The 25,911-nt window shown below is 40.3% G+C and overlaps 1 protein-coding gene across 1 annotated transcript in view; it reads right to left on the bottom strand.

The window, feature by feature from the left end:
- SNTG2 (syntrophin gamma 2) overlaps positions 1 to 24,646 on the bottom strand; it is a 255,669-nt gene extending 231,023 nt beyond the window's left edge. Inside the window, exon 1 of the mRNA XM_070955055.1 lies at positions 24,575 to 24,646. Coding sequence (XP_070811156.1) covers positions 24,575 to 24,646 — 72 coding nt within the window. The remainder of the gene's footprint in view (positions 1 to 24,574) is intronic.
- Positions 24,647 to 25,911: the final 1,265 nt, after the last annotated feature.

The following is a 25,911-nucleotide window of genomic DNA, read 5'->3' as shown; positions in this document are numbered from 1 at the left end:
ATAAAATAAAAATAAGGGCAAGATGACTTCTATCAACTACATTCAGATGTAGTGAGGGGAAAATCTAAAATTTAAATTGACAAATTTTAAACTATGGGCCAAATTTAATTATTTTAAATCTATTTTTAATCGTACTTTATGTATAAATGTTTTATTTTGGCTGTTCACCGCCCTGAGTCTGAAAGGAGAAGGGCGGTATAGAAATTTGAAAAATAAATAAATAAATAAATAAATAAATAAATAAATAAATAAATAAATAAATAAATAAATAAAAAAAACGGCAAGGCCAATAATTTCCCAGCAGTGTCTCTAAAACTTTCAGCCAAATAGTTTAGTTTAGTTTAGTTTAGTTTAGTTTAGTTTAGTTTAGTTTAGTTTAGTTTAGTTTAGTTTATTGTCATTGCACCTCATACAACGAAACAAAAAGCCATTTTCCGTGTACATTATAGCTATAAAAATAAAACACAAACACACATCCTTCACATTCTATACAATTGAATTGAAAACCCAATATTGCATTAATATTCTACTATACAGTAGAATTCAATATAGTTACTGCCGTGGGATAGAAGCTGTTTTTCAGCCTATTTGTCCTTATTTTTATTGTCCTGTACCATCTGCCAGATGGTAATAGTTCAAAAAAAGGCTGCCCAGGATGAGATGGATCTTTAAGAATGTTTTGAACTTTCTTAAGGCAGTGGGAGCTATAAAGCTCTTCCAAGGAGGGGAGAGGGCAACCAATGATCCTCTGGGCAATGATGTTAATCCTCTGGAGCACTGTGCAATTGGCAAACCATACACAGATGCAGTAAGTTAAAATACTCTCTATAGTGCAGCAGTAGAAGGTCACCATCAGTTTTTCATTCAGTGGTTGTTTCCTGAGAAGTCTCAGGTAGTATAATCTCTGCTGGGCCCTTTTGACCAATGCTGCAATGTGAGTGTCCCAGGTCAGGTCCTCTTTTATGATAACTTAAAATGGACGTTGGATTACCTGAACGTTCCTTTTCTTGGTGATGCAAAGCAATTCATTGGTGGGTTCTCTCATTCTTGTTTGATAGGGACTGATTGTGTACTGTGACTTTAAATTTTCGTCTGGCCACTCCTCCTTGGTTCTGTGGTTTGTCAGTTATTTCTCGAAGATGCACAACAGGAACCGTGACCTAAGGAAAAGCACAAGAAAAAAACTCCTCTCGCCCCAGACAGACTGAGAGGTGGGATGAATTACTCCGCATCGCCAAGAAAAGGAAGGTTCAGGTAATCCAACGTCCATTTTCCATGGCAATGCTACGCAATTCATTGGTGGGATATGTCCAAGCACCCAGTTATTGGGAGGGAGGCTGGCTGGACCTCTGGATCCCGGGGGAGTGGACAGACTGAAATACCCTGCGGCCGAAGGAGGCCTCTGCTGAAGCAAATGAGTCCAGTCTGTAATGCCGGACGAATGGAGAAAGTGACATCCACATAGCAGCCCGACAAATATCCAGGATGGACACCTGAGTGGACCAAGCAGCCGACGTGGCAGCGCTATGTGTGGAGTGGGCCCAAATCCTACCTGGCAGTTGCTTGCCCTGAGTACTATAAGCTAAGGAAATGCAAGCCTTAATCCATCGGGCAACAGTCTGAGAGGACTGTCCCATGGATGCCGGATGAAAGGAAACCAGAAGCGCCTCCGACTTACGAAAGGAAGCTGTTCTGGCAATATAATGGCGTAAGGCTCGCTGGACATCCAGCGTGTGCCACTGAATCTCTAAGGGATGTCGAGGCTGGGGACAAAAATCGGGTAGAACAATTTCTTGTTGCCTGTGAAAGGTGGAGTTCACTTTTGGGACAAAGGAGGGGCCTAATCTGAGGACAACCATGTTGGGCCTGAAAATACATAGGTCACTACGAACAGACAAGGCCACCAGTTCCGAAACCCTCCTTGCTGATGTAATGGCAAGGAGAAAGGCCAGTTTCAGGGTTATAAATCGAAGACTAACAGATGCCAAGGGCTCAAAGGGCGGAGTGGTAAGTTCCCTCAACACCAGGGACAAGTCCCAGGAGGGGTACCGATGAATGGTAGGAGGCCGGAGGTTCATGGCTCCCCGCAGAAAACTCCTGATGCGAGGGTCGTGGGATAGCGTCTGAACATCCCCCAGGTTCAGGGCCGTCGACAAGGCAGCTACTTGGCATTGGAGTGTTGAGGGTGCTAGACCTTTGGTCAAACCTGCTTGAAGAAAATCTAAAATGGTGGGAACAGCTGCTGACCTTGGATCAATATGGTGAGAGGTACACCAAAGGCAGAATGCCTTCCAAGAGGCATCATAGATTCTGATGGTTGAAAGGCGCCTAGCTGCCTGGATGGTGTGAATGGCATCCCCCAAAATGTTGTCCTTCCTCAGGCGGATCTGCTCAAGCGCCATATGGTTAATTGCAGCCACTGGGGGTTTGGATGTAGTACAACCCCCTGGCTGAGCGATATCCAATCATGAGGAATGCGCCAAGGCCGCTCCATGGAGAGGTGCACCAGGTCGGCAAACCAGGAATGCCAAGGCCAATGAGGCGCGACCAGGAGCAGATCTGCCCATTCCAACAACAGTTTGCAGATCACCCCTGGGATGAGAGGGATGGGTGGGAATGCATAAAGCAGACCTGGTGGCCATGGACACTGTAGGACGTTGCAGGCCTCGGCTCCCTGGTGGGGAAACCTCGTGACAAACCTGGGCAGCTGTGCGTTGTCCTGATAGGCGAAAAGATCCACCAACAGTTGGCTGAACCTTCGCCCTAACTCCCAAAACAGATCTGGATGCAACCTCCACTCCAACGGATCCAATTGTTTCCTGCTGAGCCAGTCTGCTCTGACATTCGCTACCCCCGAAATATGCTCCGCCCTCATTGACAATAGGTGAAGTTCCGCCCAGTCCAACAAGGTCTCTGCTTCCTTCATCAGATAGCGGGAGAGGGTGCCCCCCTCCCGGTTTATGCGGGCCTTTGCCGACATGTTGTCGGTTAGGACAAGAACATGGCAGTGAAGTAGGGCCTGCTGGAAATGGACCAGTGCCAGACGCACCACTCTCAGCTCTAATATATTGATATTGTCCCGACAGTCCAATGGTGTCCAAAGCCCCTGGACCACCTGAGTGTTGAGATGGCCCCCCCAGCCGGAGAGGCTGGCGTCTGTGGTGACCACTACCCTGGTGGGTTCAAGAAACACGCACCCTTGAGTCAGCGCCCCTGACACCCACCAAAGGAGGGATGCACGTACCTGAGCTAGAAGCGACACCTTGGTCCTGGACAAGGCCCGGCCCAGTCTCTGGAATGGTAGGAGAAACCACTGGAGTGGTCTTGAGTGACGGCGTGCCCAAGGTACGATTCCTAAACAGGAAATAAACTTGCCAAGCAGCTGTGATAAGCTTAGTAAAGTCACTCGCCTCAGAGACAGAGTCTGCTGAACCAGCTCCTTGATGTTCTGCTGCCGCTCTGCTGAAAGGAAAACCTGAAGTCTCTCCAAGTCGATCCGAGCTCCAAGATGGACGAGGGACCTGGAAGGAAGTAGGTGGCTCTTCTGGTGATTTATGGAGAAACCATGGAGTTCCAGAACCTGACAGACCATCTGCAAGTCCTGTTGAGTTTGGATGTGAGAAGTGGACAAAATAAAAATATCATTGAGATAACATAATATGCGAATGAGAATCAACCGAAGAGAAGCTGCTACCGCAGCTAACAGTTTGGTGAAGATCCTCGGAGTCGAAGAAAGACCAAACAGCATCGCCCGATACTGGTAATGCCGGCCGGCATACACAAATCTGAGGTACTTGTGATGTTGAGGGAATATCGGGACATGGAGGTAAGCCTCCTGTAGATCGATAGAAGTCATCACGTCCCCTTTGCGAATACAACCCTGGATGATCTCGAGGGATTGCATCTTGAACCTCTTGTAACGAATGAATTTGTTGAGGTGCTTGAGGTTCAAGATGGCCCTCCAACCCCCCGAGGACTTGGGCACCAGAAACAATATTGAGTAAACTCCTTTCCTTTCCTGTGCCGTTGGTACCCTCTTGATCGCTCCTATGTCCAGCAGGTGTTGTATCTCTGCCCTGAGATTATCCTGTCTGTCCTTGTGATGGGACACTGGGGAACGAATGAAAAAATTCCTGGGGATCGTTCGGAATTCTAACATTAGTCCTTGCCTCACCGTCCGAAGAACCCAGGACTCAGACATGGTGGATTCCCACTGGGATAGAAAATGAAGAAGTTGCCCCCCAATGGGAATGTGGGGAAGGGAGTCATTTGCTCCGCTTGGCGGTGCGGAATCCTGTGCCCCTAAAGGGCCATTTGGAGTTAGATTGGTATCTACCCTGGTCACTACTGCCCTGTCTATTGCCTGAACGGTCAAAACCTTGTGAGAATGATCTATTATATAGGACCCGCTGGGTCCTGACTAAGCACGAAAGGGCTGCCGGTGACCATAGGGGGTAAACCTATGCTCAGGTCTGCTGTACGACACTGGCAACACCTTCCTCTCGTCCTTGCCTTCCACTAATATCGGCTCTAGGGCTGACCCGAAGAGGGAGGACCCCTGATATGGGGCTGAAGCTAGTTTCCATTTAGATTTAGCATCAGCCTTCCAGGGCTTAAGCCAAAGAAGTCTGTGTGAGGTGACAGATGAGGCCAATGCTCTGGCCGCAAACCTGGCCGCATCTAACGATGCATCCACAGAATACTCCGTAGCAGCCACTAACTTGTTAAGATCTTGATTAATCCTGGTGTCATCTGGGGGCAGGTGCTCCTGCAATTGGCGAAGCCAAATTAGAGTAGCTCTATTAAAGAAAGATGCAGAAGTTGCTGCTTTCACAGCCCAAGTGGCCGCCTGGTGCGTCTTCCTAAATGACACTTCCGCCCTCTGTTCATCTGATTTCAAAACTTCTACGGCATCGAAGACAAAACCGCAGAAGAAGACAGGCTTACTACTGGGGGATCTACAGTTGGCACACTAAGTAACCCCTCCAAAACAGGGTCAGCACAGTAAAGCTTTTTGTCATGCCCACTAGGAACAGACAGAACACCCGATGCATCCCATTGCCTCTTAATCACATTCTTAAAGAGTTCAGGACACAGAATAAAATCCTGGTCTGGAGTGGGCACTGTGAATAATTCACCATGAGGTTGAACAGATGCTGAACCCTGGGCTCCAGGGTCCATAATCGTGCCTATGTTGGTCGCTATTTTAGCCTTTCGAAGGAGTGTCTTAAAGACAGCAGGCCGGAATAACGTGGTGAACTCCGGCTTATCAGGCACAACTTCATCCTCATCCAAGAACTCAGGCTCAAACTCTCCATCCCCTGTGCAGAAGTCATCACAAACAGTAGCCTCTATTGGAGCTTGAGGTAAAGGAGGTGGTAAGGGAGGAGGGCGCCGTGGAATCTGCCAGGCTGGCATACCAGACATAGTCTGACTCCTCTGATGAAACTCAGAAGCTATCGCTTTAGCTAAGGCCTCCATGAACAGAGAGTGAAAATCCCATTGAGGTGGCCAACCCAGCCCCTCTTGCAGGTGGAGGCCTGCAGCCGTGGGGGTGAAAGTCGCAGAAGGCCCTGAGTTACCAGGGGTTGGTTGAGAAGTTGAAGGGATGTCCCCCAATGAAGTGGGAACAGAACCCTGAGGCACAAAATCAGAAGAATCAGGACCAGGAGGATCTACAGACTGCTCATTGGCAGGTGCCTTCCCCCCCCCCCCGCCACTTTCGGGACCTTGAAAAATGCCTCTCTAATGCCTTGTGCCTCCTCTGCTCCACTCTGTCCATGGTAGAAGACCCAGAGGAAGGCCCACTCGAAGCCTGGAGATTAGGAGAAGAGAGAGAGGTAGATTTAGCAGAAGAATGGGTTTTAGAACTCTTCTTAGAAGCCTTCTTGGCTCTGGTTATAGCAGGAGCCTGTTCAGGATCCGAAGAAAACTCCTGGTCAGCCATGAGGAGAATTAGTTTAGGCAAGGCTGCAGAACTAGGCAAGAAGCAGGCAATAGGAAGAGGTGGTAAAATACTTGAATAATGCAATCACATGCAGAGTTCCACAATCGATTAGGTCCAAACGCCTCGCTAGTACCACCACAGTTTAGGCGGGAACCAAGAAAAGGCCCCTTAAAATAGCCGCCTGCCAACAAAATGGCGCCCAAAAGCACGCGAAAGTCCAAACGGCTCTGGAGTCTTCCTACTCACAAAAAAACGCCGAAATCTCCGTCGATGGGCTTGGCTGGCAAAGCGCAAGAGACAGGCAGTCCCTTAAAGCGCTGCGAGGCAAATTCCAACACAAAGTTTGACTTGGAACCCTGAGCAGGTACTCTGTAGCCGCCAACTGAGGAGGGAGCAAAATGGCAGCGGCAGGACGACCAGCGGACCAGCGATCCCAACAGCACGCCAGCGGCCAAGTTACACAGCCTTCAGGCTGTCTGGAGCTCCTACAAAGATAAAAACTCCAATCGCTGCATAAACAGGTCAAGTTTGATGGGACAGTCAAGCCGGCTCCCCAGCGACACCCACGTCAGCAGTGGGAGACTAGCTGCCTCCACAGCAGCCTCACTCAAGTCTTTCATGCTCCCACACCTAATAAAAAGAACTAAGCTATATACACTGAAAAAAACTATGTACACTATATAAAAAAAGCACAAGAAAGAAGCTAGGAAAAAGACAAATCATCACAAAAAGCGAGGAAAGCTAAAACTCACGTTCCTACACTAAGACTGAGAGAAATAACTGACAAGAACCAAGGAAGAGTGGCCAGACGAAAATTTAAAGGCACAGTACACTCTCAGTCCCTATCAAGCAAGAATGAGAGAACCCACCAATGAATTGCGTAGCATCGCCATGGAAAACTGGGCACTTGCTTCACTTGATCGGCATTGATAAGCAAGGGCTGGATGTCTGATCTATTCCTTCTATAGTCTACTATAAGCTCCTTGATCTTATTGGTGTTAAGGACCAAGTTATTGTCTCCAAACCATGAAAGCAACCGGTTCACCTCATTCCCCCGCATACACATACACACACGAAGATGAGTCCCACTACTGGACTCATAAATAAGACTGGAACCAATGCAAATATTTTCCCACATCAACCAAATGTCCTCAAAAGATGTGCTAATGTGTATTTTAAAGAAATCTTATAACACCAACAGGGTTTCCCCATCTAATTGTCATCTGCTGAGGTGACTGAAGCAGTTTCTGTCCCAACACCACTGAAACATGTCAACGGATGTAAAGAACATGCTCCATTTCTGCAAAGTTTTCATGTGGTTATCACAGTCCTAAGAATTTACTCTCTTAAGACATGCACCTTTATAAATGGAGATATGGGTAACTGTTGGAACTAATGTAAATGCACCATTTCTGATTCATGGCAATGCTCCTTGCTAACCATGTCATCAACAGCTACAAAACTACATGACACTACCCATTGCTACTGTGAATCAGTCTATCTTGTGTAGCTAATTACACATGATATTCTGTAAAGATGCTGACCTGAAGTTCTCAACTAAGTTTTTACTATGTTTCTCCATTTCTTAGTTAATATACCATATTCTATACTAAAAAAGAAATGGAATAAGCCTATATTAGTTGTCAAAACAGACCCAGGATTCTAAACATCAGCACTGTTCAAATATCGTCGAGAACAACCAAGTTTTTCTACCGATTTCTTGCCCCCAAAACTTTCTCTTCTCAATGTTAGAAATCCATTTTTGTGCCTGCAACAGTCCAAGCTTCACAAGGAGATGATAAATGAGATTGTATTGATTAGACTGTGCTAAACAGACTCTGCATTTCAAGGTTATAACATTTGGAGAGTCGGTAAGTCTCATTACAGAAATCTGTCTGCTGACATTTACAAATAAAGATAGCAGCAAAGGGATTCCAGCATGCTTGTGCAATGACTGCATTTTTCTTTTATTGAGATAGAAAATTCGACACAAATAGACACAAAAGTTAAAGTCATGAAAGCACTAAAAAGATAAAGCTAAACATCCTTCAAAATGCACATTTTTTCATTTTTTAAAAAAAAATAAATTTATTTGACACATATCCACTTTCATTTTTTCCACTTATCCTGATAAACAAACTTTGAAGAAAATATTTTGCTATGGCGTATTTCAAAAACTAGTGGTAAAACAGTGCAGGATTGTCTCCTGAAAACAGATTTTGGTTTCATTGATCAAAGAAAACAAAATGTTTAGAACTTTCAACTCAGTGGATTGCTATCACAAAGAATGGTATTCCAAATAAAAATGAATTTTTTTTTTATTGGAATAAGGTTAGCTACCACTATAGTTCGCCATGATAAAGAACATCAAGACACTAATAAGATTTATTTGAAAGTATCTTTAAAATAAAAACGGTAGGGACAATTTTAATCTTTATTTTTAATTTATCCCTACTCAGCATGGGATATGATCAGGCCAAAGAATTATATAGCACTCATGAGATACCAAGCAGCAATTAGACCTAGCCAGCTCTCCAACCTTTGTTGCCAGTGAATTTAACAAAATAATAATAATAATAATAATAATAATAATAATAATAATAATAATAATAATAATAAACAACTTTAAGTACCTAACCATCAGAAGCTCTTTATTCTGACACAATGTCATGCCCTCCCTCAGTTGTTCCTGAAGGTCAATATAGGAAAATTCCCTGTCAGAAGAGACAATGTCTCTGTGACTGTGAACACACAGAAAACAATAGAGCATGTGTTCCTCCAGTACCTCTATTAAATACACATTTCCCGTAGCGTCATGTTACCATTACTGTATAAATACTCAGGGCACACAGGACAGTTCTACAGGTCCCTTACTGCTTGAAGATACTAATCCTGCTACAACATGTGCTGTTGGGTTTTGCGCAGCAACATTTAAAATCCATCAGATGTTAACTTGTGCCATAAACTAGTTTCAATGAGTATTCAGTTTGCTATTTAAGAGTGCTTTGTATTGTGGTACATTTAGTGTGCTCTATATCAAATTTTATGTTTCTCCCTATATCCATTTAATGGACGTACCCCTCCCTTTAGATTTTTTGCACTCTTGTTTTCATATATACTTTTTATATTTTAAGGGTTCTTTTGTTTTAAATTAGACTTTGATGTATCTTCTATGCTTTGTAATCCTGTGTAACCCACCCTCCTTATATTATTTACATTATTATTATTATTATTATTATTATTATTATTATTATTATTATTATTAAAATTTGATTTATATGCCGCCCTTCTCCAGAGACTCAGGGTGGCTTACAATGCGTTAAGCAATAGCCTTCATACTTTTGTATATTTATACAAAGTCAGCTTATTGCCCCCACAAACTGGGTCCTTATTTAACCTACCTTAGAAAGGATGGAAGGCTGAGTCAACCTTGAGCCTGGTAAGATTCGAACCTGCAGAAATTGCAGGCAGCTGTGTTAATAACAGGGTGCATTAAACCACTGTACTACCAAGGCTCTTGGTACTATTTATTATTTATATTATTTACTTATTTAAGAAACTTTATATGGCTGCCCACTCACTCTCACTCTCACTGACTCTGGGCAGCTGATAAAACTAAAAAAACAATAAAAACAATAAATAGACCCGCCCCAACCCTTCTGGCGATAACAATCAATCAATCAATCAAACAACCATTTGGTGGGATCCATCCCACTCTGAGTTCCCAAGGCCCACTGTCAAAACCAGGTCTTAAGGTCCTTGTAGTAGAGTGTTCAAGCAGAGTCCCCTCTTATCTCCGGGGGGGAGGGGGGGAGGGAGAGAGAGTGGGAGGGAGGGAGGGAGGGAGAGACAGACTGTTTTATATTTTCCCTGTCCACAAATGCTGTCAGGCTCCAGATCTTTTAACTTTGTTTTTTGTTATTAACTGTTTGTATCACACCCTCTTAACACTGGAGTATGATTTGATTTGATTTGGCATGGGCAACCAGAATTTTGAAAGAATTGTCCAAAATAGGGCTAAATAAGACATTAGATTCACAAAAAGCCATTTGCTTGCATGTACATGTATATTTCCAGCTATTTGAATTAACATACTGGCATCAAGAACAGAACTCTGTTGTGATCATGGTTGTCTCTAATAAAAAACTAATTTTCCTTATTTAGTAATTGATTGATTGATTAAATTTATTAGCAGCCCATTTTACCAGAGTAATTCTGAGCGCCTTACAATAGCAAAAAGATAAAACTATACAAATAAAATTCTACAAAAATACTTTTCCTTAGTTGTTATATTTATGCTAAGGTTTGAAATAAGCTCTGCCAGGCATTTTTGGTATTCATTTTTAAATCCCAGGGGGAAGCAAGTCTATTTGTTTTCCCAAGATTTAAAGTGCAATATTATTACATAGCTACTCAAATGTATGTTCCAGTAAATTCAGTGAGATTTACTTCCAAGGAAGAACAGTTGACGATCGCAACCTTTATTTACCTCAAGATTTATTTAAAAAATAATAATAATCTGCTTTCTATAAAAATTATCATATTTTCTTGTGCTGTTTTTAATTCTTCCTTGAGTTTATCCCATAGATAATTCGGTTATGTCCTTAAAAAATACAGGTAGTCCTCGACTTACAACAGTTCATTTAGTGACCATTCAACGTTACAATGGTACTGAAAACATGACTTACGACCATTTTTCCACTTACAACTGTGGCAGCATCCTTATGGTCATGTGATAAAAATTCAAATGCTTGGCAACTGACTCATATTTATGACAAGCAAAGTCAATGGGAAACCAGATTCACTTAACAATCTTATTATTAACAGCTGCCAGAACTCTGGCAAGAAAGGTTGTAAAATGGGGTAAAGCTCACTTAACAAATATCTCTTTTAGCAACAGAAATTTTGGGCTCAATTGTGGTCATAAATCAAGGACTATCTATACTCACCAATTAGATAAAGTTTACATTTTTTAATTTTAAACTTTTCACTTTTAAATCAAATAATATATTAGTCAATGTTAGGTATGGGCATCCTCAGGAAGAAAGAAGAAAAGTGACAAACATGAATCATGCTATCACACACAAACTCAGCCTCTTACATACCTGCACACAACTCTGTAACACAGATGCAGAAGAATGGTACTTGTGTCATGTCACAATGCATTGCTTCATCATTTGGACATCACTGTAGTTAGGAAGCGATACCTGTCCTTATGCGTCCCCGTGTTTGCCTCTTTGTTTCATCCTGAATTTGTTTATAATTGTTTTAGATCTCTGCCATTGTCGGGGCATATTAGTAGCCCAAACAAATGTTTCTTATAATTGCATTTGAAAATCAAAATTCTGCAAAACTGATTTGAGGTTTTTCTGCCCTAAACTCACTTTTGGTGAGAAAATGGCTATCTGGGAAGTAAAGAGCTGTTTTTGAACTTAGCTATTCAAAGGGTCAGCATTTTTTAAAGAAAAAAGGTTAATCCCAGATATATTATAAAGAATTCATTGTATAGAATGCACACTTCAAAAATGCAACTGTTTTGCTTTTTAAAAATTCAGTGAAGAGTAGTACTGCTGTGCAGCAACAGGAAACTGAAGTTAATTCTAGGCTCATCACAAAGGCACACTGAGATTTTGGAGCAGGAGGAGGAACTCTGCCCTAATTATTCACCCCAGAGGAACCACTTTCTAGTCAATCTGATCCAGAGTCCAAAATTTCATATTTTTGCAGCATAAAGAATATATTGTATTACTCCCACGTCAAACTGTTACATTCATTTTACTTTTTCAGTGATATTAGAGTTAGAATAGCTTTTACTAAAAAAAGAAAATCCCAGAAATACTAAAGAATAATCTTAACATTAATTTTGCCATTAATTCTACCAAAGGTAGATTTTCTGGAAGAGCTTTCATTGAGGCCACCATAAAATGCTCAGAGCATCTATGCACTAAGTGTGAGACATACACTTATCTGAGAGGGACGGAAAATATACCCAAGAACCACCCTCTCTAAACATTGATGCAGGACGCAATGTCATGTACTAAATACAGAGATAAAATGCAATGTTGATTGCTGGTCTAATTCCATACAGCAAATTTGATTAAAACAAAATGTTTTAGAAAGCAAGGGGGAGTTCAATATGGATAGTGCCTTGCAGGAATCTAAGGAACAATATGAATGAATTCATTTGCAATACTGAAATATTTAATTTTAAATTGTATTTTAAAATTATGTATATTTATATATTGCCAAATTGAACTGACATGCGGAGCAATGAAATACAATTACAACTGGAATGGTGGCTAAGTTTCAGAAAGAGGAGGAAGAGGAAATGATAGCATCAATAAAACAAGCAATAACATTAATAGAATGAAAAATAATGGTAATGATAGACAATCTTAGTGACTTAGCAGTTCTTATGCCCAAATATTTCCCATAGAAATTGATGAATTAATTAACTATTTATGCCAACAATTTGAAATAAATGCCCTACTGTGGCCTTCAGATATTTGGAAAGTATTCATAAACAGTTGACCCAATTTGTCTCTTAAACTTGTTGAATGATTGTAATGGAACACAAACTAGAAGCGGAGGGGAAAAAATCAGAGGTTATGGATCCCAGTATTACATTAAAAATCTCTTTTCTACCATGCTAGAAAATTATAAATAAAGATAATTCAGGGAGATCAGTCCTGGGTGTGGCCAAATGAGACCTGAGGTCTGTCCACTGGGAAACTTTTAAAAGCCCAGATCTCAGTTTTATTAGTAATAGGAACATGTAATGCTCATATCACATTGAAAAAAATATTTGTCGTAAAATTATTTATTAACTTCCAACAAGAACCAGATTTACAATTTTGCATTTTAAAATTGGCAACTGACTGGATTTAAAGTAACATTAGTCTGGCTTAGTATTTAGCAGGATTATAATGTGCAGTATACAACATAGAATATTCTCCTATGAGCGTGATTTACTTTTACTCAACCTGGGACTGTGTTTAAAAACCTGTTGACTCCCTTTGATTGCTGTAAGAGCCCAACTCCAAAACAGAAGAGCCCTCCAGAGCAGGGGTGGGTTTCACTTACCTTTGCTACCGGTTCACATGCCACTTCTGTGTATGCACAGATCATATTTGATGACATCCAGGTGGGTGGGCGGAGCCTCCTGCTGCCGCTGCTACCAGTTCGCCCGAACCAGGGTGAACCGGTAGCAACCCACCACTGGTCCAGAGACAACTTTATTTTTTAGACTGATTAAATCACTATGGCTGTTCCAAACCACTTCTTGAAGAATCTGGGCATCCCATCCACATAATAGTGCCATTCATTTAGAGACTGCCTGGTTAGTGACCATTCACAATTGTGATTGTGATGAAAACGTAACTTTATGATCATTGCTCAGATTTACAACTTCCGTATGTCTGTAAAGCAAAGGAAAGCTGAGGTAACATCACAATCAGAGTTGTGATGTGATCTTACACATCACCATGCCCTTTTAGAATTCACATCTAGCCCCGCTAACCAGACTCTCAATTAAGAAGATATGCACAAATTTGTGAATGTGCAAAGGGAGGAAGTTTTTGCTCATAAAATAAATAATAAAAGTTGTAGACTTTTATTTATTCTACACATCTGAGTCTCTGAATAAAAAAAAAACAAATAATAAAGGGGATTTCATTTAAAAAAAATCACAACCCTTAATATGACACTATCATCATGGGTTGCCTGTTCATATATCATTTAAAAAACAAAACTCACAGTAGGCAAGGTAAAATGAACTTGCTCAGTCATACAGATTATGAGAAGTCCTTATAATTCATGGCCTGCTAGCTCTCAAGATCTTTTTCTTATTATATTATGATGGCATATATTCCCTGCCGTTTCCCCTGTGTGTAAGAAAGAGATCGGTGCAAATGCATGAGGATGCTTCCATTTGTCTCCTAAAGCGTTAAGAGCAGATATGCCACTTTCTTCAGTGGCTTATTTATTGGATAGTAGCAACAGTTTCTATATTTGATACCATTCAGCTTCTTATTCTCAATCAGAATTATACTTTACCTATCACCACTTCAACTTAATGCTGGTATAATTCTGACTTTGTCTAGCATTTTACATCTTACAAATTCCTAAGCCTTCCAAATGAGTAAGTTAAAAATATTTGGAATGCAAAAGATAGAAAGGAATGCTGATATATGCAAATGCACACTTGAGAAAGACAGAAGAGTACGGTTAATCAAGGACTTTTGCCTTTCCCCCACCCCCCCTTTAAGCATCTGGAGAAAGAAATACATAAGTCTTCCAGTCCTGATTGTTCAAGCAAATTGTAAGACTTCACTCTAAGAGATATTTCTATACTGATTGAACAAGATGAATAAAGTATTTTATAGAATACTTTTTTACCCTTAATGCTTAGAATTCCAAAACTCTCATACATTAAATCATTTCAATGTTTAATTATTATTCACTAATTTTTAGAGTTTATACACTGCCACATTTTATACTGGTTCTCAGTAACTAGATCTGTAAAAAGATGTAAAACCCCAAAATAAAGCATAAAAACAAGAATATTAATAAGTATGGGAATAATAAATAAATCAAGTATACCCAAACAGTATCCACTCTTTGATTCCAAAATACCCTTTAAAATTATTCCATTTTCACTAATTTCTGAAATGTTAATGATGATGCTAACCTGACTTGATCTTCAAAGGTAGCTCCACATAAATACATTGCAATAATCCAGTCATAAGTGCATGAATAGCTATTGCCACAACTCCTTGCTCCAAAACTAGGATTACTAGTGCATCACCTGGAATTGGGCAAAGGACTCTTGCCACAATCTCCACCAGTCTATAAAGCAGTAGCCATGAGTCTAGGAGATTCTCAAAGGTATACAGTACACCTTCAGGGAAACTATTACTCCATGCAAAAGTAGCACTAAGGATTCCAAAAACTGCTTGATCACGGATTCCCTGAAGCTATTGCACAACCACCTTTTCAATCACCTTCTCCAAAAATGATACTGAGCAAAAGTTGTCCGGTATAAAGGGATCCAGTGATGGTCTCTTATTGAGGGGATGAATCAAGTCTTCCTTTTAAAAAAAAAAAAAAGAAACAATCACCTTGCTAAAAAAAAATAAAAATTAATCATCGCTAGGACCCACTCACATGACACCCTCCCCCCAAGCTGCTTCCCAAGCCAGGAGGGACATGGATCTAAAGAACATGTGGCTGAACTCACAGTCCTCAGGACCCTGATCACTTCATCAACTCTAACAGATTTTAACCATTCCCAGATAACCAGGCAAGACAAGGACAGTCCAAGCATCCTAGGTATCTCTTCCAGACTGGTACCAAAGCCAGCATCCAACTGCAAGGAAATCTGAGCATTCTTGTTCAACGGATGCTGAAGAAATTCTTCTACACGTCTCTCAAGGTTTTCTGGGTCCCTCTTTTAAACAGGAGGGCTTGAATCACCCAAAGCAGGGCTGCAGGACAGCAATCTACAGACATAATAAGGGTGGACAAGTACTCTTTGAAACTGACAGAGGAAAATATTGTTTCCTGTAATGAACCCATGCCTGCCTGTCTGACCTCACGAAATGCAGTAATGATAATGTTGTAATAGTGAAGTTTGATTGCTATACGTCCTGTTCCTTTTTTAGGCCTTGACATATTGTCTCTATCTAGCAAGATATGGACATTCCAGATTCCAAATGTGAGTTTTCTTTGATTCATTTTTCTTGATTCTTGACTACTAAGATGATCTGCTAGCCATGGTTAACTAGCCAGATATTGTGGAGTAAGAACGTTAAGTGTTCCTTTTCTAACCCTACCTCATGTGAGGGCAGGAAGTGCTATCTCAGAAGGGCTGCCCAGTTGCCCTGGATACTGGCCAGACATCTCTACTGTCCCAGGTACTGAGATGAACAAACACCAGTCCAATACCTGCCCATGTGCAGGTTGTCATTCTCCACTAGTTGCTTCATCACTCCTCCACTGCTGGACTAAACAAATCAGGTTCGGAATGAGATGATGAGTTGTAGATGAAGATGAACTGCACAAAAGAAATATGCAGGTGATGGAACTCTAAGTGGAACAGCCATTGCAAAGGGATGGTCTCATTTCCTCGGCAGAACAGTCCTTAATTTAATGGCATGGAGAACCATTATGACAGAGATCTTTCCCACTGCAGAGGTTGACCAGGAGGTCTAAGTGTCTTGTGCTCCTAGTGACCACATAACCTCTGCTGGGTCTGCCTTCTTGACTGTTGAACTGTTAATCGGTCTCCTCCACTCAATCTGCCAGGGCCTATCCCACACACTGAGATAAACATATCCCTTTCTCACCATGAGTCAGAGACCTATTGGCTGGCTTCACCTGCTTTGCCCTGTTGTTTGATCTGTTGAGAGGATTTACTGGGTATGCATGTGTTACAACCACTTGGAGCCACAGGTGAGAGCCAATGCCAGGTGAAGACCAAAGATGAATGAGCAGCCCTAAAAAGAGCACAGCAGGCTATCTCTCCCTGAACACCTCATATGTTAACATCAATATAGTTTTTTGTTGTAAATTATCTAGTGTTTGAACCTGAGTAAAGCATTTTTTTCATGTATTTTTTTTCCCAAAAGGACATTATAATCTTGAATTGTCATGAAATCTTAGCAGGTTTATTGAAACGAAGAGAATCAACTGCTCATTTCTTCTTTTATTATTTAATCATTTACAGCTATTTCCATACCTTTTATGAAAAATATATTATGTCGTGTAGAAAATAAAACTTAGCATTAGCTTTCATGACAATGAAATAATTACTTTGGAAGAATCTGCTCATTTTGGGAAAAGATATTTTAATGGCACTATAGATTCAGACAAATAATTTAGAAGCATTTATACCTTAAAATATTTCAGGTATAATCTTAGTAAAATATAACTGGATCCAGTCTTAATCATGCTTAGACTAATTATATTTAAGCAAATGAAGATTGGCTCAAAACATGCCTGACATAATCAGCAAGTGATGCCTTCCACCACCCAAGTCAAAGTAGCTACACAGAACTGAAACCAACTAAATTACTTTGGATATTTATTTAATTATTTATTCAAGGACAACCTCCCCCTATGCCTGAAGAGAAATGTTTCAATCAGGGTGTGTTACCTGCTCTAACATATGCCAGGGAAATATGGACATTAACCTCACAATTGATACAAAAGCTACGAGTGGCACAAAGAGCCCTGGAAAGATCCATGCTCCGCATTACAAGACAAGATAGAAAGTCCTGCACATGAATTAGAGAACAAACAAAAGTGCAGGATATCATAAAGAGAGTAAAAGAATTGAAATGGAAACTGGCTGGTCACATAGCAAGAACCAATGGCAGGTGGACCAAGGCAGTCATCGAATGGATCCCACTTAATAAAAAGCGTCCACGAAAGAGACCTAAAACAAGATGGATCGATGACATCAACTAGTATTGGGGGCCCAACAAGCAAAAGAAAGCTCAGAACCATATTGGTTGGAAACATACGGAAGAGGCCTTCATCCTGCAGTGGATAGACAATGGCTAAAATGATTATTTATTTATTTATTTATTTACATACTGTATATACTTGGTTTTTACTTGCCTTTTTAATCACAAAGGCACTTAAAGCAGCAATATTTGATGTTATTGATTTTGAATCAGTTTTCTGCAGCCTGTGTGATCTCCCTAAATTCCTTAGCCACTCTGGCTATTGCTGAAGATTTTGAGAGTCTCCACAAATAGATACCAAGGTTGCAGAATGACAGAACGTAACTACAGTAAGATGCCCTGGATAAGATATACCTAAGAACAAGATTAGGATGCAAGGTTTGTCTGTGGTTGCCCCATGCTTTCAAAGTGTTCCCCCTCACATATATGTCGACCTTCCACAAATAATTAAAAGCTGTTTTGTGTCAGTAAACTTTTGCTCCAGTCAGCTGAGGGTTGGCACCTATTTTATAGGTATAAACTTGAAGATTTGTATAACTGATTTTATAATTTTTGTTTTTACACTTGTACACTGCTAGTAGATCTCCGGTTATAGGGCAGACTATACTTACTATCAATACATAATGACAATAAAAGGGAGAGAATCTATGCTGCCATATTTCAGCAAAATATGATCAGAGGAGGTCTGAGCGCTACAATGAGGAGCTTGGGGCTACATAGAATCAAAGGCTAGATGTTGTCACAGACTAGATTAAAGAGGATATTATCATGAAAAACAGTAAAAAAATATTAAGGTGTTAACAAATTAAAGTAATGACTTGGAATTGAAGCTAACACTTGAAGCTATGACTCTCTACTACCTGGAAAGAATTGAATGAATGGAATATCTAGGACTTTAACAGGTTTGCAAGAGAGTAAACTTAAACAAGGCATGACTAAAACACAACTGGAATCCTAAAGTGGATCAGAGTAACTTGTGATGCTCTCAACCTTTCACAAATTATTATAAATTACTAATCTAAATAGGTTAAGTGGGAAATTGTCTATTTTTAAATCAAGACATTTAAAAGTTAAGCCATCACATCTACCAAGTGCAAACAGTTTATTAGATAGATAACATATAACATATTTTTATAATATAAATTCTATAGTATTGAATTTAGGACCTCTAGCTGTATTGATAGCTTCAGTTTATACCTTAGCAAGGGCTGCTCACATTATTTTTTTAAAAAATATCTTAACTTTATAGTATTGCTACCCATTTATTAGCTAATATCACAAGAAATGAAAGTACTTTATTATTCTTATAGAAAGAGGGAAGAAGTGTATGTGGTGGGAAATTGAACTGATTTAGACGCATGTAAAATTATTAAGAAACCACTAAATTCCGTTGCTTGGATCCTTATCTTCCACAAGGACTCATTTCTATTAGTCTTCAATACCTGAAAGTATCTGAAGGTATGACTGTAAAAAGAACCATTTTTCATCAACAATTTTGATTCCTGCTTTTTAAACAGGAAGACTGGCTGCAATTATCCAATCTTACTTGATTTTCTATCAATCCACAATTCTTTAGTATTTCCACAGCAGCTTACAAGGCAAAGTAATAAAAAATCAAAAGCAAACAAAGAGCACACAACTGTAAAATCATCACATCTCTATGCAGGTGAATACTACTATAGCAACCCCAAATTTATATATAGTGATCACTGCTGAAGAAAGTAGTTCAACCACTTTTCATCCTAAAGACAGGGGGAACATATCATTGCTATTACATGAGTTGGGAAGTTGAAGATTAAACATGCAATATTGGCTTCTTAAATAGTTTCTATGCTCAAACAATTCAAGCAATTAACTTTATATTTGCTCAAGTTATTAAAGGACCAGATTATGCAAAAACACCCACATACTAGTTTTATACAAATGTGCAGTTCTAATCACTCATGGCAATAGACATATACATCCAAACAAGCACAGAGTGTAAAAAGAGAATTAAATACATGCAATATCTCTAATTGCAACCATACTGTTCATTTAAAGGAGTTTGCTTATTGTATACTATGGGTGCAACAAGTCTAGCCTTGTGGCCTTATGTGCCCCAAGCATCTCTTTGGCATCCACAAAGCCTTCCAGAAGTGGTGTAGTCAAATATCTGGGCTCTTTATTCCTTCTCGGGAATTGTAGGATTTAATGATCAGACTAATCTCTGTGGGCTTGCAGATGGTTACGTCAATCATTTAACTCCTTCAAACTCATGACCCCCCCCCCCTTCCGCAGTCTTATCTAGCTTTAATGCTTTGCTTTTCATAAATTTCACAAAACCTAGTTCGGGTTTTTGATCTGACAGGCATTTCACAGATCTGCTATTTATGGAAGACATTGGTGAAATTGTCTTCTCCAGGACTGTTGTGTCTGTTTGCATGGATAAATATAAGACTATATAACCTGAATCCCCACAGTCTCATCCCAGATGAATTGCGTATTTTATTTTTCCAACCAACCTTTAAAATAAATAGATTTTAGATACATACATCAGATTCAGTTATATCCAGATCATGGGAAGAAAACAGGTAAATTTAGAAGGGATTTTCATTTTTCCAAGGTACAAATCTTAATCTACTCTTTTTCAGTTTACTACGTACAGAATGCAGAATAACATAGTTGGAAGGGACCTTGGAGATCTTCTAGTCCTTGCTCAGACAGGAAACCCTATACCATTTCAGACAAATGGTTGTCCAATCTCTTCTTAAAAACCTCCTGTGTTAAAGGACCCACGACTTCTGGAGGCAAGTCATTCCACTGATTAATTGTTCTCAATGTCAGGAAATATCTCCTTAGTTCTAGGTTGCTTTTCTCCTTAACCTAACAAAGTTATGTTTCTTCAAAGTTCTAGGAAGATGCAAAAGATGGAAATGTGGTGCCATAGGAAGCAACTTTACAGCTATAAACTGAGACTGTCATCACATTACCAGTTTTGAGACTTTAAGCCACTCTAGAAACTATTTTTTTTATTTTCATGTCAAGAAAAAAAGTAAGACACCAGAAAAAAATCTAATGTGACTATTTAATAAAATAATTAATATTTATTATCTTATACATTAAAGCTTCATTTGACCTTGAATCACAAACCAAATGACTTTCCTGGTCTCCTGTAGTATAATAAGGGGAAGGAAATGAAGGACTAGATTCATGACTTGGCAGTTTTATCTTGAGTGATCAGACTATTTTTAGTCAAAAAATGATAGTTGCTTTAAAAATGGAAAGATCAGGTCCTTAGTATTTACATAAATTTCACTCTATAGTTCTCTCATTTCATACCCAAGCAGTTTTGGGAGCTGAACAAGCTAGCCAACTTGTGTGTGTGTGTGTTTTTTAACAGAAATAATGGTGAATCCCATATACCTTTATATCAATTTCTAATGATAACTTTTTTCAGATTAAGGACAGTGTCTTTTTGCTTTGGACACTTGCATGCATATGCATACACACACCAGCCAGCCTTTGTAAAATATGACAGAACATTTTCCTTAGGTTTTACTAATAATGGCACTTTTTGTACTTATTTCCCCACCATCGCCATTGTTTTTAAAAAAATGCTCAAAAATCATTAGACTGATTTCTATAACATTTCTATTCCTTCATAAAACTTAAAACTTCCTGCAAATTTCAATACAGTTTGCTAAAACATAGAAAAAGGTAGATCTGTTCATTTTTTCCCCTTTGATAATAGGAGAAAAGAACACTTACTGTTATTGACTTTTTGAAATTTTTCACTGAATCCAAGGAAAAGTAGTTGGAACTATCAACTACTGGAGTAATCCAAACAAGACTGGATATTTTAGAATATCCTGAGCAATTTGTCTAACCTCTGCACACCCAGAAATGTTACCACATGATGTCTTTTTAAGAATAGAAAAAGATGCTAGTACAAGTTGTAAGAAGATTCTTTATACAGATGTTTTGTATAAATTGTGATTGAGCCAACTATACTAAGTTTTGCAACTGAGACTGAAATAAAATGAATCCTCAAAAGTATAAAATAACATTGTCAGGGAGAAGGACTTCTGTAAATCAGTCATGTATTAACAATCCATTTAGGCTCACTCACAGTCAACATATCCTTGATTTGATTACCTCTTGCATCAAATCTGTAAACATTTCTACTTTAAGTAAAGAATTTATGAATTAATTTATATATAATTAATAATAATTATAAGCATATTTTCTTTTAATTAATAAAACTTTTCAAAATATACATGCATGAACTTCAGATATGTGTGTATAAATAAATCCGGCCACCTTATATTACATAATAATTAAAGCATTCCATTCTTTTTCCAAATTTAGAAATTGGCTTGGCTTACCAAAGATATCAAAGAGCTTTGTTTACTGCTTCAAATAACACTTAAATAATGCCAATTTAGTTCAAAGTCAGGCAGGTGAGATAATTTTGTTTGCAGAAAATATCAGCAATCTAAAGAGTAGTTCACTAAAGAAAATGCATCATTCAGTGTGATATCTGAAAAGCTGACAAACCAAGCCAGCAATTAATTTCAAATAACAATCCTTAAGAGTGACAAAAGGAGCAATTACTGCTATCATCAACACCTCCTGAAGATTATGCGATGCTTTTGTTAGGAGTCTTCCTACTACTATAGAAACTCACCCAGTAAAGATAAGTAGAAACTATAATTGAAACAACAAACATTTTCTAGTTCCATTTAATGTAAATAAAATTAATTATAATATAGATGAAACAAAGACAAATTATGTGACATGTAATTGCTTTCATTAATTTAGATTCAGTATATCATTTAATTGAAAGAAGATCTATTCACTAAGTCTGCATTACTATTAATCTTCTCATCGGTCCTATCACCCATGTCCTCCCACTTATGACTGTATGACTGTAACTTTGTTGCTTGTATTGTTACGATTTATATTTATTGTTTCCTAGTATGATTTGATGGCTTATAGTGTTGTACCTTATGATTCTTGACAAATGTATATTTTCTTTTTATGTACACTGAGAGCATATGCACCAAAGACAAATTCCTTGTGTGTCCAATCACACTTGGTCAATAAAGAATTCTAATTCTAATAAACTACCATTTAAATATGATTTTAAACAGTCTAATGTGAGTGCCTAGAAATCTTAAACTTGAAGTGAGTGTATGCCTATCGGTTATCTGCCCTCTGTAAATTGCTGTAATGATACACATTTACCAAGTTATAAATGACTATTTTTACTAACACAAAGTGTCAGCATCTGAATCTGAAGTCCCTACAGGTCTTTGCAGGTAATTGTTTTCCTCATATGCACATCACTTGAAAAATTAATTGTTGCATTCACTTAACTGAGTCACTAAGCTATATCAAATAAAACATATTTTTGATTCCAGGATGTTTCCAATGTGACACATTTTGAATCTAAAGATACATATGGTCCTCTTAGTGTACTGTGATTTACATTCTTATACCACATGGACTGAGGTCTTGGAAATCAGAGTTTAAGGGGTAACAGAGAAGGCCAGACTAAATAATTGCAACTATAAAAGGATCATACTCCATGAATAGACCATATACTTTGCACACAGGAAATCTCATAATTTCGATAAAAGGAGCAGGGAGCAAGGAGCAAGTAATATTAACAATCCTTGCTTGAAATCTGGGATAGCCTGTATTAGTTGGACTAGTTAATTCTAGACTACCTAGTCACATTATCTGACCTGGTAAAAGTGAACTTTCTACACTGCATATCATTCATTTTCTATAATCTCAGAGCAGTTATCTAGCAAAAACAAGAACTATTTTCCAATAAAATTCTGAACATTTCCCCAATTAGTTCTTTCAGTCCAATATAAGTAATAATCATAGCCACAATCCCATATATTTAATGATCTTATATTGAAAATATAGACTTAAACCATATAAATTATATGTATACTTCACAATGTTTAAATGCTAGGAGGTGATCAACTCTTTACTATTTAATTCCTTAATCTATTATTTGATTGAACAGGCTGCATTTATTATTGAAGGGAAATAGAAATGGAAGAGTCAATAATATAATCATCTCCAAAGACCAGACATGTACAAGAGTCAGGTGAAAAGCGACACCATTTAACAGACGGGTAGTATCCACTTAACCTTTTGATTTCTTTAAAGAGAGTTCTAAATCTAAGGTAAATACACATATAAAACTGGGTTCATTTATTCAACGAGTTGCACTAACTTGTCTGAAGATGCAATCCTAAACACATCTAGCAAGTGTCAACAGTCAGTGGGAGATGACTTCCAATCCAGAAGGCAACTGTTGATATCAAACAGATTAATCAAACTACATGGGCTGCCCCGCTCCTTGAGACAGTAGCACAGGGATATATTTCTCAAACTAACTCCCGCTTGCCCTATTTCTTATCCTCTCAATCTGCCAGCTCCTTCAGCCGCCGACTAGCGGGAGCAAAACGCAGCCGACCCCCCACCCCCCAAAAAAAATCAGGACCGGGTTTTCTGGCTCACACCTTGAAAATGCAACTGCCAGGCCAGAGAGCTCCTCGCTGGCAAAAACGGGAAGACACCCCTCCCTTCCCCCCGTCCCCAAAGCTAAAGAGTTTAGGGAAAACTCCCGCCTGGATGTTTCGAGTTCTGTTTGGATCCGAGCCGAACCATGGGGAGGGGGGGGAGAACCTTAGTCGCCATAACTTCTGTTAAGATCTACTACTTTCCCGGCCCTGTCAGGAACAGGGTGGGGGACAAAAATAATAATTAAAATCTCCCCGTTCCGTAGGTTATAGACGGACGCCCGCCTTTCTGCCTCAGCCTCACACACACCATGACACAAAAATTGCAACCCCTGGTTTCCCTTCCGAGGGAATATTCCTCCTCGCCTAAATGCCTCGACGCGCAACTTTGAGAGTTCCCACGGATACCTCGGCGACGCCAAACCCCGGAGGAGAGCGAGCGCCAACCTCGGACGTGGGAGTCTCCCGCCGAGCCCGAGAGGACCGAGAACAGTCGCGGGGAAGGGGGAACGGGACGGGACGGGACGGGACAGCGGCGGGAGGTGGCGGCGGGAGGCGGACTCGGGCTAGGAGGCGACGGCGGAGAAGCTCGAAGGGAAGAAAAAGAAAAGAAAAAAAGACAGCCGGATACTTGCCCAAGTGGGGACGAGGAGGCTGTCCGGGCGCTCCAGCGGGGCAGGAAGAGTCGGCTTTCCTGCCGCGTTCATTTCCTCCCATATATCGTTCAGAGGAGGAGTGCTTTCTGAACGGCGAACTCAGCAAGGCTCGGGTCAGGCATTTAATTCCCGGGTAGCCACGCAGGCTCTCCCTTTTGGCAGCTTTGCAGGCGGCGGCGGCGGCGGCGGTGACTCCGAAAGAAGGAAAGGAGAGGGAGCGAAAAAGAGGTGGTGGAGAGGGGCGACACAGGAGGAGCGGGAGAAAAGGCGGGAACCGCCACCGAGCGCTCCGCTCTGGCGCTCACTCCAGGGGATACCCAGCCAGCCCACTCCTTCGCTCGGCTGAGGAGGAGAGAGAGAGAGAGGAAAAAAAGAAAGCGAGCGGGAACACGCGGGCGGTGGGAACCGTCGCGCTGCCCAGACCAAGAAATAACGTGTGGGAAACGGAGGATTGCGCGCGTCCCCGTTTAACTTTCCGGGCTCTCTCTCTTTCTCGGGGTAGTCCCGCAGTTCAGCCGGCGGACTCCTGGGCTGATTCCTTCAACGGGTCTGGCAATGAGGCGGAATGATGCTCAGACTCAGCCCAGACTAAGGCTGCCGCTGACGACGCTGCCTTTGATGGCTTCTCTCGCTGGGGCTTCCTTTCCATGTGGCGAAGGCACCTGTTGCAGGCTGGCCCCCGTGTGCGTGTATCAATCGGCCGTGCTCCTATGTTCGCACAAAGGGATCTTACACACACACACACACACACGTTATCTTGTTTGACCCTAACGTGATCCACAGCCTTGGTTTTGATCAGTGTTTTGCCCTGATGGAAGCGTTAGATGTTGTGACCGCCTCTGACAGGGGAACATGTTTCTTCATCGTTTTGTTCTACTGTAGCTGAATTCAAGCTCGAGGCACCAAAGATATAATACTCCATTTCTATAGGATGGTGGCACTTCAAGTAGGAGTAGTTGCCCTGCCCAGCTTTGGCATAGTTTCAGTGCCCACCTTCCCTGCATGAGAGAAATGGCATAATGCACAATGCCTTCACTTTGCCTCAGAGCCAACCATGCTGCTGACTCTAATATCATTTCTGCAAACTATTTCTTGGGCTCCCAGCATTGCCAACAGCATCCTTCTTCCCATCACATTGGAGAACTTCCCACAAGGTGAAAATCATTCTGCAACCATTTTTCTGTTACTTCAGACTCTAATTGTTGCCTCCCATCTTCACTGCTGACCCCCCACCCCATTATTTGCCTTCCCCTTACCTCCAAACCCTGCAGCGGCAAACCACAAATGGTGCACAATTGAGGTTGGCCTTGTTGTTT

This window comes from Pituophis catenifer, unplaced genomic scaffold (assembly GCF_029215685.1).
Source record: "Pituophis catenifer annectens isolate HBS135680 unplaced genomic scaffold, rPitCat1.0.hap2 SCAF_1, whole genome shotgun sequence".
In the NCBI taxonomy this organism is placed as follows: Eukaryota; Metazoa; Chordata; class Lepidosauria; order Squamata; family Colubridae; genus Pituophis; species Pituophis catenifer.
The sequence above is the reverse complement of the archived record's forward strand: the minus strand, read 5'-3'. Positions and strand labels throughout refer to the sequence as shown.